Source organism: Corvus moneduloides, chromosome 10, assembly GCF_009650955.1.
Source record: "Corvus moneduloides isolate bCorMon1 chromosome 10, bCorMon1.pri, whole genome shotgun sequence".
Taxonomy (NCBI): Eukaryota; Metazoa; Chordata; class Aves; order Passeriformes; family Corvidae; genus Corvus; species Corvus moneduloides.
The window spans coordinates 28,466,293-28,479,733 of record NC_045485.1 but is presented as its reverse complement, the minus strand read 5'-3'; the positions used below and the strand labels follow the sequence as shown (position 1 = coordinate 28,479,733).

The window sequence follows — 13,441 nt, the reverse complement described above, 5'->3', positions numbered from 1 at the left end:
CCAGTGCCAACCCCCAGGAATTCAAGCGGGAGCTGTACCAGTGCAAGGTGGATGTGGAGAGCCTGCGGCACCAGGGGGGCACGGGGCAGGGGGATGCCCCGGCCACGCTCAGTGACTTCCGCCAGCGCTGGGACCACCTGGAGGAGGAGATCGTCAGCCGACAGGTGGGGAGGGGGCACGGGGGGCACAGGGCAGGGCTGGGAGGACACACGGGGTGCCATGAATGTGCTGGGTGGGTGGGAGTGTCCTGGGGGTACTGGGTGTGTGGTGCTGGGTCACCATGGGGAGCTGCAAGTGGGCACTGGGTGGGTGCTGGGTGGGCAGATGGGGCCGTGTAGGCACTGGGTGGGTGCTGGGTGGGCAAATGGGGCCGTGTGGGCACTGGGTGGGTGCTGGGTGCTCTGGGCCCGGGCTGCCGTTTCTTCCCCCGACGTCGCAGCTCCCTCCCGACAGCATCAGCTGGAGGCAGCGCTGCTGGGGCTGGGGCAGTTCCAGCACCAGCTGGCGGAGCTGCTGCAGTGGCTGAGCCGCACCGGGGAGCAGCTGCGCGGCCCCGCACCCCTGCGCCCCGACCTGCAGAGCTGCGAGATCGAGCTGGCCAAGCACAAGGTGAGGCTATGCCGTGGCCCGGGGGACACGCGGCCACAGCCACGGTCGCACTGCCGGGTTGTGTGTCCTTGGGGTCCTGGCTGTGGTGGCACCCCCAGGGTGGGTGTCCTGGCCACAGGGCGCTGCCCGGCCCCTCCTCGGGTGCTGCGGCAGCAGGGCTGGGTAGGCAGCAACGCGAGGACGCGTCCCCTCCCGCGGTGACACCATGGAAGGAATGAGCTGTCTCCGCGCCGGCCCCGTGCCACAGCCCCTTGCCCGGGCACGCTCGTGATGTGCCTGACGCAGGCGAGGCCGCAAGGGCCGGGCTGTCCCCGCGCCGGGGGGGCCGTGCAAGGGCTGCCTGTCCCGGCCAAGCCCGGCCACGAACCGGCAAATCTTGTGTCTCGGCCCTGCCCCGCACCCTGCTGAGATCAAGAGCCCTGACACCAGCCTGGGGGCACCCACGGGTGCCATCCTTGCCCGATGTGGCACCCTCAGTCCTCAGTGCTGTAGTGGCAGCGATGCTTTGGGCAGCAGAGGTGTCTCGGGGTGAGGGGCTTTGCATGGTGCAGATAGAGGAACGTGGGGGGTGGGTGCCCCTGCCCCGGTCCCAGCCGTGACCCTGCCACCCCATCCCCAGGTGCTGCGGACCGACGTCATGTCCCACGCCCGCACGGTGCAGTCGGTGACTGAGGCCGGGCAGGGGCTGCTGCTGTCCAGCCTGGGGGATAGCGTGGAGGGGCTGCAACGCAGCCTCCAGCAGCTGGGACAGCACTGGGACCTGGTGCGCAGCGAGACCGAGAGCCGGCAGCTGGAGCTGGAGAACAACCTCAGCCAGGTACGGCCGCGGGACTGCGGCGCTGCCAGGCGGCGGCCACGGCGCTGACCCCCCGTCGCCCGCAGGTGCAGGACATCACGCTGGAAATCACGGAGCTGCTGCAGTGGCTGGAGCAGGTGGAGCTGCAGCTCTTCTGCTCCAAGCCGGCCTGGGGCCACCCGGATGCCACCAAAGAAAAGCTCAATGCACACTTGGTGAGAACTAGCGCCAGACTGGGTCCTGCTGCAGGGCCGGCCCCTGGGGTCTGTTGATCTCTTGGGGGAAGGTGTGCCCCAGATCCACCCCTCTCCACACTGCTGGGCCGGGATCCTTCTCTGCTGCCTCTTCTCCCCAACCACGCAGACCCTGGTACCCCTCCCTCAGCTGCTCCGTGAGACAGAGCAGGAGCCATCCTTGTCCTTGTCCCTTACCCTGAACCTGTCCCCATCCGCATCCCTGTCTCCATCCCCTCTCCCTGTCCACTGTGGCTGTCTCTGTTGTCCCCATCCCTGTCCCCTGTCTACTTTACCCCTGTCTACTTTGACCCCTCCACATCCCCATCCCTGTCCCCTTTCTCATCCCCATCCCTGTTCCCATCCCCATCTCTGTACCTGTCATCCTCCCCGCCCCATCCCTATCCCCATCCCGATCCCTGTCCCCTTCCTCATCCTGCTCGCTGTCCCCATCCTGACCCGCTGTCCCGGCAGGAGCTGTGCCGGGAGCTGGAGGCGCGGGCGGTCACGTACCGGGGGCTGCGGGAGCGGCTGCAGCGGCTGCTGGACTCGTGCCGCGCCGGCCGGCCCTGCAGCACCGAGCACAGCCTGCGGCTCCTGGAGCAGAAGTGGGAGAGTGTCCAGGCCGAGGCCCAGGAGAGGAAGGTGTGCGGGGTGAGGGGCTGTGACCCCCGGGGGGCTCACCCTGACCAGCCCCGCTCAGGGGCGGCGGGTGCCCGTCTCCACTAGTCCCTGCCCTTGCCCGCAGGAGCGCCTGGCCGAGGGGCTGACGGTCACCACCGAGTTCCACGGCTCTGCGCAGGAGCTGCTGCGCTGGGTGGCCCACGCCGAGGAGCTGCTGGGGTCCCCCGCGCCCCCCAGCTTCGTCCTCGACACCGTCACCGCTCAGATCCAGGAGCACAAGGCAAGAGTGGGCAGGGCCGGTGCGGTGCCCTCAGGGCCAGTTCATGGGGCTGGGGTCTGCCCCGGGGGTCCTGCGTGGCCCCTGCAGGGATCTTCCCCGGGCTGCAAGCGGTACGTCTGTCCCCACAGCAGGAGAGTGAGTGGGCTCGGTGCCCCATCCCAGCATGGGCTGTGCCTGGTGCTCTGTGTCTTGTTCTGGCACGGGCTGTGTGCGGGGGCTCCTCACCTGCCCCAGGACCACCCACACTCAGCTGCCCCCTCCCCGTAGGCCCTGGTGAAGGAGGCAAATGCCCACGGGGAGAAGCTGGGCAGCCTGGAGGCCGTGGCCGCTCGCCTGAAGGATTTCAGCCGGAAGCAGGACGGGGCCGTCATCCAGAACCTGGTGCTGGCGGCAAGGGAGCGCCTGGGCAAGGTCCTGCAGCGGGCGGCCGAGCGGGGGGCGGCGCTGGAGGAGGCCCGAAAACGCAGCAAGCAGGTACCGGGACCCAGCCCAGCCACATCACGGGCTGGGGAGGGGGCTCTGCCCCTTGGTTTGCTTTGGACACGGGCCTGGAGGGACAGCACAAGGGGGAATGGCTTCCCACGGACAGAGGGCAGGGTTAGATGGGATATTGGGAAGAAATTCTTGCCTGTGAGGGTGGTTTCCCAGAGAAGCTGTGTCTGCCCCATCCTCGGATGTGTACAAGACCAAGTTGGATGGGGCTTGGAGCAACCTGGTCTAGGGGAAGGTGTCCCTGCCTGTGGCAGGGGGGTGGAACTGGATGGGCTTTAAGGTCCTTTCAACCCAAGCCATCCCGGGACTGTTGATTCCATGACATGGGCCCTGCCGGGAGCTGTGCCAGGAAGGAACCACGTGGCTCCAGTGTTGTCACTGTGCTGTTCATGGTGTGCCCCATGGTGGTGCCCAGGCCGTGCCACTCCTTTGAGTGGCTCCATGGCTCCTGTCTGGGTCAGCCCAGATCCGCTTTGCCCCTGTGTCCCCCCCTCAGCCCCCACAGCCCTCTCCTCCACTGCAGTTCAGTGAGTCCCGGCGGCTGCTCCTGGACTGGATGGACGAGGTGGAGCAGAGCCTGGAGGTACCGCAGGATGCTGCCACCAGCCAGGAGGAGATCAAGTGCCAGCTGGCTGACCACAAGGTGAGGGCTGCCCCACTCCCTGGCATGGGGGGTCCCGGGAGGGTGGGGTGCACAGAGCTGGAGTTCTGAGGGCTGCAGAGGGGGATCCCCGGCTGCCAGGGGGGTTGAACAACCCCCCAGGGCCATCCTGCAGAGTTGGGAGACCTGGGGTAGGGGAGCGCTGGGCCAAGGGATGTTGGCACCCCAACAGTCCCAGAGGTCTTGGGGGAGGAGCTGGGGGACCCAACACCCACCTGTGGGGTGCGTGGGGCCCCTGCAGGCATTCCAGAAGGTGCTGCGGGCAAAGCGTCCGGTGTACGAGGCGACGCTGCGGAGCGGGCGGGCGCTGCGGGAGGGGGCCCGGCTCCCCCAGGACCTGCAGCCGCTGGAGGAGCTGCTGGGGGAGCTGAAGGAGCGCTGGGATGCACTGTGCAGCCACGCTGCAGAGAGGTGGGAATGGGGCGAGGGGGAGTGGGATGGGATGAGAATGAGATGCAGGTGGGATTGGAATGGGTTGGAATGGGGATGGGATCGGGAAGGGGTGGAATGGGAATAGGGATGGAAATGGTATGGGATGGTACTGTCTGTTCTCCACTCGCTGCGTGGGTCCCAGGCAGGCACATGGAACTGCCCTTCCTCCCCGAGCATCCTGGTCCCTGCTACGGGACCCCATTCCCAGCATTGCTGGACTCTGCCCTTGGGGTGCAACTGGGCCCTCTCTGTGTCCATAACAGCGCTACCAGGACCTGTCCCTGGCCATAACGGCACTGCCAGGACCTGTCCCTGGCCATAATGGTGCTGCCAGCTCTGTGGGGTGGCTCCATGGGGTTACCCCCAGCACCTGGGTGCTGCAGCATCTCCCGTGCCCCCCTCGCAGGCAGCACAAGCTGGAGGAGAACCTGCTCTTCTCGGGCAAGTTCACGGACGCACTGCAGGCCCTCATGGACTGGCTGTACCGCGCCGAGCCACAGCTCAGCGAGGATGTGCCCGTCGGAGGGGACCGGGACCTGGTCGGGGACCTCATGGACAAGCACAAGGTGGGTGGCCCGAGGCCTGGGGGGGCCCCGCCCAGTATGGGCCCCCAGGAAGCCTCAGGCTGTGCCCACCCTCCATCTGGGACAGCACCAGAGCCAGGCACAGGATGGGGCATTGACCACTGGAGTGACCCCTGCTTGACCCCAGCTTGTGCCCTTTGCCCTGGGCCCCACATACCCCAGTGCTGGGAAGGGTTTGAGGTGCAGGGGAGCCCTGTGCCCATTGCTGTGAGGGTTTGGGGTGCAGGGGAGCCCTGTGCCCACTGCTGTGAGGATCTGGGGGGGTGCAGGGGAGCCCTGCGCGGTAGCGGGTCCAGGTGGGACCCCATCCCACCCTCCTGCCCTCCCTGCCAGGTGTTCCAGAAGGAGCTGGGCAAACGTGCCAGCTGCATCAAGACGCTGAAGCGCTCAGTGCGGGACCTGACGCGCGGCAGCAGCAGCGTGGACTCGCAGTGGCTGCAGCGGCAGGTGGAGGAGCTCAGCACTCGCTGGGACCTGGTTTGCAAACTCTCCCTCTCCAAGCAAGCCCGGCTGGAGGCTGCACTGCGGCAGGTGAGGGCTGGGGGGGGAGCAGGGGAACCCCCAGGTTGGGATCTGCAGCCGGTGCTCCCATGGGGGAAGGCTGAGATGGCTGTGGGGGTGTGGGGTGTCCGGGTGGTGGGTGGCTGCGTTTCCAGGGTGCTCCATGGGGTGCCCAGGCTTGGTGGGTGGCTGTGCACTGGAGGGGTGCTCTGGGCTACCTGGGTGGTGTGGGTGCCTTTTGGGGTTCTCCGTGGGGTGCCTGGGCTCGGTGTGTGGGGTTCTGTGACGCAAGGTGCCGTGGCCAGGTGCCAGGCTGGTTGCTGTGAGTGCCTGTTGCAGGTGTGAACGTGTGCACGGCGCCTGGGGCAGGTGGCTGGGTGGTACAGGGAGGTACTGAAGGGTCGGAGGAAATCGTGTCCAGGTGTAGAGCTGGGTGCGGGGCATCCCCTCGATCCCACAGTGGGGTTGGAGAGAGGCTGGCAGCAGCTCTCCCTTGGCACAGCATGCTGCCAGTGCCTGTGCCAGGGGCTTGTCCATCCAGCAGCACAGGGCTCAGGGCCTGGCCAGGAGATTCAGGGGCCTGGGGGCTCAGGGGCCGGGACCGGGGTCTGCAAGGTGGGTGCTGAGCAGGTCCCCGCTGTCGTGGCAGGCGGAGGAGTTCCACACCCTGGTGCACTCCTTCCTGGGGCGCCTGACTGAGTCAGAGAAGACCCTCAAGTACGGAGTCTTCCCCGAGGAGGAGGCGGCTGTGCAGGAGTGCCAGACCCAGCTGCAGGTGGGTGCTAGCCCCCCGCCCCCAGTCCCCGCCTCAGGTTGGCTCCAGCTTTGCCCCAGGACACCCAACACTGGGGTCAGCTGGCCCCAGCCAGCCCCTGCTGGGCTGTGGGATCCCCACAGCAAGACACGGGATGTTGGGTGCCACCACAGAGACATGTGCGATGTTGAGTCCCACCACACCAAGAGCACGGGGTTTGGGGCTCCAAATGCCCTGAGGTGGGGAGATTTGGGCACCCCCACCCCAATCCACCCATCCCTCTGGCGCAGGGGGGTGCGGTGGTGTCTGGAGGGCTGAGCCCTGGCAGTACCATGGTCCATGTCCCCCCAGGAGCTGATGCAGTCCTTGCAGTGCCAGCAGCTGGAGCTGGAGTGCATCACCTCGCTGGGGGAGGAGATCCTCACCACCTGCCATCCCGACTCCATCATCACCATCAAATCCTGGGTCACGGTCGCCAAGAGCCGCTTCCAGGAGGTGAGACAGGTGCCCTGCTCCCATCCCTGCCTGGGGGAGCAGAGTGGCACCCGCACCTGGGGCAGGCACAGCCCCACACCTCTCCCACTGCCCCACACCTCTCCCACCACCAGGGACTGCCAGGGGCAGCCCCCCCAACCAGTGCATTGCGGGGAGCTGGGGGTGCTCGGCCCCAAAGGGTCTTGGCCTTGCCAGTGCCCCCCCATGCTCCCCCATCCTGTGGCCTCACAGGGGGCCGCCTGGGGCCTCCGCAGCCCCCCTTGGGCGGTGGTGGCTCATTCCTGTGCAATGGCAGCCACCACGCAGCTGAGGCAGGGAAACCTGGGAGCAGTGTCCCAGGGACCCTCACCCCAGACCCTGCTCCCACAGGGGCCCAGGGCCTTCCTGGGTTTTGTGGGTTTGCAGGTAAGAGACTCCTGGCACTCCTGGGACCGGTCTGGCAGGTTCAGCCGATCCCACACAAAGCCCTTATTGAGCAGAGACCTGCAGGATCTGCTCTGGATCTGACCTGGGGCTGCCCCCCTCACTCCACTCACCCCAAAACAGGAGGGCAGCTGGCATGTCCACACAGCACGGACCTGGGGACCCTTGGCACATGGGGGTCAGCACCCCCAGCCCTTCCTCAGCTGCCCAACAGGAACCTGGTCCTGCCCCGTGTCCCTGCCCCGTGTCCCTGCCCCGCGTCCCTGCCCCATGTCCCTGCCCCATGTCCCTGCCCTACGTTTACTACAGCTGCTGGCCGTGGGTCCATGTGCCTGCCCCATAGTCATGGTGGGCTGTGGAGCCCCCACGTCTCTGCCCCATGGTCACTAGGGCAGCTGGTGTGGTTCCACGAGCCTGTCCCATGGCCATGGTGGCCGTGGCTCCCGGTGCCGACTTGTTCCCCTCAAAGCAATGGCCCTGTGGCATCTGCTCCAGATGGGAGCCCTTGGGGTCCGCAGTGGGGTGCCCCCCATGCCCCACTGGCCCTGGCTGCCCTGCAGGTGCTGAGCTGGGCGCAGCAGCAGGGCGAGCGGCTGCGGGCACAGGCGGCCGTGCTGGCGGCTGAGCGGGAGGAGACGGAGCAGCTCCTGGACTGGATCACGGCTGCCGAGGAGGCTCTGGGGCTGCGGGACCAGGAGCCGCTGCCAGAGGAGGCCGAGCAGCTGGAGGAGCTCAGTGCCCAGCACGTGGTGAGGGACTGCAAACCTGGCACTCCCTGGGGAACCTGTCACCCCCCTCACACACCCCATCCAGCCCTGGGCGAGCACCTGGCCTGACTGAGGGCTTTGGGGAGCACCGGGCTGGGGTCGTGGGTGGTGCTTGCACGGCAGCAGCTTTTGTGTTGCGCTGTCCAAGCCCATCACGTCCGTACCACACGCTGCTGGTTAGGGAGGGTCCTGGGAGGGGGACAGCGGGGCCCCAGGGCCGTGGAGTGCTCAGCACCAGCGCTCCATGGCAGGTGTTCATGGAGGAGCTGAACCGCAAGCAGCCAGACGTGGAGAAGGTCACCAAGAGCTGCAAGAGGAAGCTGGCGATGGATCTGGGCCCCCCGGCAACCCGCCGACTGGCCACACGTAAGGACCCCCATCATCATCCCCCACACACCCCGGACCCTCAGCCGCCCCCTCACGCCCCTCTCCCCAGGTCGCCGCAGTGGTGGGAAGGCGCAGGGCACGGCGGCGGTGCCGCTCGGGGGGCTGGAGCCCCAGACACCCCTCATGGCCCAGCTCCTGCACCGCTGGCAGCAGCTCTGGCTGCTGGCCCTGGACCGGCAGTACCGGCTGGAGACGGCCCTGCAGCGCCTGCGGGAGGTAGGGGCACCCCAGGGGTCCCACTGCCCCGGGGGTCTTCTGCCCATGGGACCCCCTGGCCCCAGGTCAGATGCAGATGGGGTCAGCAGTCCCAGGCCCTGTCCCTGCAGCTGGGGGTCCCAGCGCACCCCATGGGTGCACCTTGACATCCCTGAGTGGCTGCTGGAGCCCAGGGTCCCCCGTACACCCCAGAGTCGGGGTCCTGGGCAGAGACATCCCCCTTGCAGCCTTGGCAGGGCCAGGGCTGGGAGCAGCCGGGCTGCACAGCTGGGCCTGAATGTGGGGTGCAGCGTGGTCACTCCGGCTGACGCGGGGTGGATGAGGGGGTCCCGCTGTTGTGTTAATCCCCATGTGTGCCCCTCCAAGCTGGAGGAGTTCGCACACTTTGACTTCGGGGTCTGGAGGAAGCGCTACATGCAGTGGATCAGCCAGATGAAGTCCCGTGTCCTGGACGTTTTCCGCGGCATCGACAGGGACCAGGACGGGCGCATCAGCCAGCGGGAATTCATCGAGAGTGTCCTTGCCTCCAGTGGGTGCCGGGGGGACTGGAGGAGGCTGAGGGGGCTGGCACTGGGGGGCTGAGGGTCCCCGTCCCCCCACAGAGTTCCCCACCAACATCCTGGAGATGAATGCCGTGGCCAGCATCTTCGACATGAACGGCGACGGCTTCATCGACTACTATGAGTTCGTCAGTGCTCTGCACCCCAACCGTGACCCGCTGCGCCGCTCTGCCGACGCTGATCAGATCCAGGACGAGGTGTGGGGGGGACAGCGGGGGGGCTGGAAGGGTGGGGGCCCTGCCTGGGTCTGAGCTGAGCGTGCCCCCACAGGTGAACAGGCAAGTGGCCCAGTGCAACTGTGCCAAGCGCTTCCAGGTGGAGCAGATCAGCGCCAACAGGTACCGGGTAAGTGCCGACCCGTGGCACTGCCGCAGGCACCAGCCCTTGGTCCCCAGCGCGGGGTTCCGGCTTGCTCTGACGCCTGTGCACAGCCTGCCCCGTGCCGGGTCCTGCAGGGGCAGGGAGGTGGCACATCCCCACGCCCGAGGAGCCCTGGCTCCTGTGGGAGGGCAGTGCCAGCGGGGCTGGAGGGCCCGCAGGGATGGGCAGGTCTGGGTGCTGGCACCTGCTCCGGCACCCCTTCCCAATGCCCAGCCCTGCCCAAAACCCTGGCCCCCACCGTGCCCCAACGTCCCTCTCCCCGCAGTTCGGGGAGTCGCAGCAGCTGCGGATGGTGCGGATCCTGCGCAGCACCCTCATGGTGCGGGTGGGTGGGGGCTGGATTGCCCTGGACGAGTTCCTGGTGAAGAATGACCCCTGCAGAGGTGGGTGTGGGGGTCCCACACCGGGCACTGGTGCGGGGGGTCCCCGTGCCTGGCGCGGTGCCTGCGGGCCATGCGGGTCAGCGGGGGCCGGGGGGGCACAGCTTACCGCGCTCCCCAGGGTCTCGCACTGCTGGGACCCCATCACTGCCAGCTCGCTGCCTCCCTTGTCCCCAGTGAAGGGAAGGACCAACCTGAAGATCAACGAGAAGTACCTGTCCTCAGACGTCTTTGGAGCCGCCGCCGCCACCAGGTGTGCGGGGAACCAGTCGGCCGCCTCCTCCAAAGTGCTGTCCCCGAGCCGCTCCAACTCCAGCCTCAGCCTCTACAGCAGCGCCTCGGCTCCCAGCAGCCCCCTGGCCAGGAAGGTAAAGGCCGTGGAGCCCCCCCTGAAGTCACGACCCCCCCCCCCCCAACCCGCCTGCCACGGGGCACTGACGCTCACCCTTCCCAGTCGGTGCTGCGGAGGACGCGCTCCGGGGACCGGTGTCCGCGCTCCCGGGGCTCGGGGCTGCCCGACGGAGCCGAGCTGCACTTCAGTGCGGCTGAGGAGAGCCTGGCTGTGGCACCCCCAGGTGAGTGCCGGGCCGCTCCGAGGTTCCTGCCGCCCCGTAGCGCTGAAGGCACAGGGGAGCCGGGGTCGGTGTGTGGTGTGGGGTGGCGCAGCGGGGCTGTCCCCCGGTCCCTCGGAGCGCTGGAGCCGGGTGCAGGAGAGCTCCCCGCTCCAGCGCCGCCCCCGTGCCCTCGCAGAGCCGCCCGAAGGGTCCCCTCCGGAGCGCTGCAGCCCCTGCCGCTGACCCCTGCGCCCGCCCTGCGCCCAGCACCCTCGGCCGGCCCCTCTCAGGACCCTCCTCCCCGAGGCTGGAGGACGGCGAAGCCGCGGCCGTGCCCCCCGCGGGTCTCCGGCCCGGCGCTGCGGCCCCCCGAGCGGGGCTGAGCTGTCTGTCCGTCACCGATCCCGCCGGGGCCAAGTCCGGCGGATATGCAAGTATCTCCCGACACACACCAAGCCCCCGGGCTCTGGTCTCCCGCCCCACGGCTCCACCGGGCAGCGCGGGGGGGTCTGAGCCCCGGTGCCCCGCTCCCAGTGCCCGGGGCTGTGGGACCAGCCAGGCACCCCCGCGCTGGGCCCTGTCCTTCTCCGTGCCGTCAGCTCAGGGTGGCTGCGGTACCCCCGGCGTTTGGCGTTGCTGACGGGGGTCCCCATCCTGCCTCCCATGCCCCGGCGGGAGGTGGCCAGGCTCGGTACCCGGGCACCGGGACCCCTGGCTGGGTGCCGAGCCCCGTTTCTGGTGCTAACCCTCACCCCTCGGCCTTCGGCGTGCGCGCACGGGCCCCCGGCTCTGGCCGCCCCTGCCCCGGCGGGGCGGGGGCTGCCACGGGTGGGGGTCCCTCGCGCCTGCCCTCCCGTCCTGCCAGCGGCACCGGCGGGCAGCGGGACCCCCGCCCTGCTGACGCATGCTCGTGCCACCGTGCCACCCCGCTAACCGGACAGCAGTAGAGCTGAATGTAACCCCGGCCGGGCCCACCCGCCGCCACAATAAACTGTAGTGAGGTTCCTTTTTCTATGAGCACCCAGACGGAGTCTGTCCGTCCGTCTGTCTGCTCGGGGAGGGGCTCCACTCCATCCGTCTGTCTGCTTGCCCCTCTGCTGAGGCAGGGGTCCGTCAGTCTGTCTGTGTGCTCGGGGCGGGAGGCTGCACTCTGTCTGGCTTGTGTGCTCACCCCACTCTCGGGGCTGCGGTCTGTCGGTCTGTCTCTGTGCTCAGGGCCAGGGGCTGCAGTCTGTCGGTCTGTCCATCCCCTCACCGTGCTGTCAGGACAGGGGGTGCTGAGTCTGGGCAGCGCAGGCGGTGTCACATCGCCAAAGCAGGTGCATAGCAGCGCGGTGGCACTCGGTGGCTGGGCACGGCCGGGTGTGCCGCAGCCGGTGCCACCGGCAGAGCTGCCTGGCGCCAGAGCCGCGGCTGGCGAGCCCCGGGCGCTGCAGTGGTGCCAGCGGGCACCGCGCCGCATCACCTCCTTTTCCAAGGAAGGCATTGCTGGCATTCCTGCTGTGCCCACGCTGGGCAGCACGGGGAGAGGCCAGATCCCTGTCCTGGACTGCTGGCTGCTTTTTGGATACCCCTCAGCCCTGAGGGCACCGGGAATGTCTGCGTGGTCCCCAGCCAGCGTGGATCTGGCAGCTGTGCATCCATCACCTGCATGCCCCGTCACAGTTGGAATGTCTGGGGGACAGCTGGGACGGGCCCAGCTGCCTGTCAGGATGGGATGGGGTGTCTGGAGGCACTGGCTGTGTCGCCACTCCAAGAGCTGGGGGACACCTTGAGCATGGGGACTGTCCCCAGGCATTGCAGCACCACGACCCTTGCCTGGCACCTCCCCGCCTTGGAGGAGTCCCAGACCCCATGCACGAGGGCTGTGGCTGTTCTCTTTGGTCCCCCATCAGCACTGCCTGGCTGCCCCCTCCCAATCTCGGTCCCTTTGGTCACCAGGCCATGTCCTCATGGCTTCCAGTCCCTTTTTTGCACTGTTTCACCCTAAAACCCTCTGTCCACTCATTTTCTTCTGAATAAACACAGAGCCAAAGGGTCCAGGACTGGAATTGTGCCTGTGCCGGGCACATCTCTGGCCACGCACAGAGGAGCCCCATGAATGCCCTGGCACAGGTCAGGACCCCTTGCCCGGCACTGCCGCAGCCCCCCAAGAGCAGGGCTGAGCCTGTGGCTCTCCGTGGCACATCTGCCAGCACATCCCGGGACAATCCTGCAGCGCTGCCGGCGCAGGCTGGAACCGCCAGTACAAGTTGCGTTGCACATTCCGATGCCTATGGAAATCTCATCCACCCCTCCCAGCTGGGACAATGTGCCTGGCACCACCGGCATCACCGGCACTGCGGCTTGTGTCAGCCGCATCCTGAGCCCCAGGCAACAGCGCTGGCTTGGGAAGCAAAGACGACAGGCATGCGGTGGCTGGGCCCACACCAAACTGTTTTGTGTTTTTGCTGCAGTGCAGCCCCTGGGGGTGCAGCAAGGCTGGCACTGATACAATGGACAGACACACCCACGTGGAGCGCAGGAATGGGCACACGGGAACTGCACCCACTGAAACTTCACCATCCTCAGGGAGAGGAGGTGGGGAGCAGGGATGCACTGGGAGAGCCTCTGTGGCTCTCCGTGGTTGGTGTCTGCAGCATATGCTGAGTTTGAGGGATCACATTGCCAGGGCAGCAGGTGAGCAGGAGGTAGCAGTGGGGAGTGGGGCTGGACACTCGGCCCCAGGTGGGACCACCATGGTTGGGTGCTCAGCTGTGAGCCCCCGAGTCCCACAGCCCCGCTCATGGGTTGAAGCAGCTGTCCCAGAGCTGGCTGACCCCACTGCAGGGAACCAGAGGCAGGTGCTGCCCTGTTGCCCAGCCACCCCAGCACTCACCCTGGCTGTGGGAACCCTGGCAGGGGAACATGGCCTGCCTGACATCCCGTTCCACACACCCCACGCAGCCAGCCCAGACCTGGCTGGAGCCACTCATTTCATCCCACCCAACAGAGCCTGGGTCCGCCTTGGGGATGAGTGGCCGTGCCCCAGGGCAGGGGACTGGCAAAGGGGAGAGCACTCAGGTGTGTCCCCCCAGACACCTCCGATCCTCTCTCTGGGGTGTGAAGAGAACCGGTGCCAGGGCAGCTCCCCCAGCCCCGAGGCACCGCCCAGCTTGTGCCACTCTGCTCCTGGCTTTCCTGCCCTCAGCACAGCTGTGTCCCAGGCTGCTCCATCTCCCACCCGCAGGCATCGGGCTCTCCTGCCTGCAGCTTGCACCCACCCACATCCTGGGTGAAGCCTTTGCCCGGTGCCTTGGGCTAGTGTGGCTA

General features: G+C 67.7%; 1 protein-coding gene across 6 annotated transcripts in view; it reads left to right on the top strand.

The window, feature by feature from the left end:
• LOC116448553 (microtubule-actin cross-linking factor 1, isoforms 1/2/3/5-like) overlaps positions 1–12,167 on the top strand; it is a 28,622-nt gene extending 16,455 nt beyond the window's left edge. For 3 of the 6 annotated variants that reach the window (XM_032119090.1, XM_032119091.1, XM_032119092.1), the window contains 23 exons: positions 18–164; positions 454–609; positions 1,229–1,426; positions 1,492–1,620; positions 2,113–2,283; positions 2,387–2,542; positions 2,810–3,016; positions 3,558–3,677; positions 3,937–4,106; positions 4,534–4,693; positions 5,045–5,242; positions 5,862–5,987; positions 6,318–6,461; positions 7,445–7,633; positions 7,903–8,017; positions 8,088–8,254; positions 8,621–8,783; positions 8,857–9,011; positions 9,085–9,159; positions 9,461–9,578; positions 9,753–9,943; positions 10,030–10,150; positions 10,326–12,167. In XM_032119090.1, the coding sequence (XP_031974981.1) occupies positions 18–164; positions 454–609; positions 1,229–1,426; positions 1,492–1,620; positions 2,113–2,283; positions 2,387–2,542; positions 2,810–3,016; positions 3,558–3,677; positions 3,937–4,106; positions 4,534–4,693; positions 5,045–5,242; positions 5,862–5,987; positions 6,318–6,461; positions 7,445–7,633; positions 7,903–8,017; positions 8,088–8,254; positions 8,621–8,783; positions 8,857–9,011; positions 9,085–9,159; positions 9,461–9,578; positions 9,753–9,943; positions 10,030–10,150; positions 10,326–10,372 (3,423 nt within the window). In that variant the 3' untranslated portion in view covers positions 10,373–12,167. The remainder of the gene's footprint in view (positions 1–17; positions 165–453; positions 610–1,228; positions 1,427–1,491; positions 1,621–2,112; positions 2,284–2,386; positions 2,543–2,809; positions 3,017–3,557; positions 3,678–3,936; positions 4,107–4,533; positions 4,694–5,044; positions 5,243–5,861; positions 5,988–6,317; positions 6,462–7,444; positions 7,634–7,902; positions 8,018–8,087; positions 8,255–8,620; positions 8,784–8,856; positions 9,012–9,084; positions 9,160–9,460; positions 9,579–9,752; positions 9,944–10,029; positions 10,151–10,325) is intronic. The other 3 variants (XM_032119094.1, XM_032119093.1, XM_032119095.1) reach the window with 1 other exon arrangement.
• Positions 12,168–13,441: the final 1,274 nt, after the last annotated feature.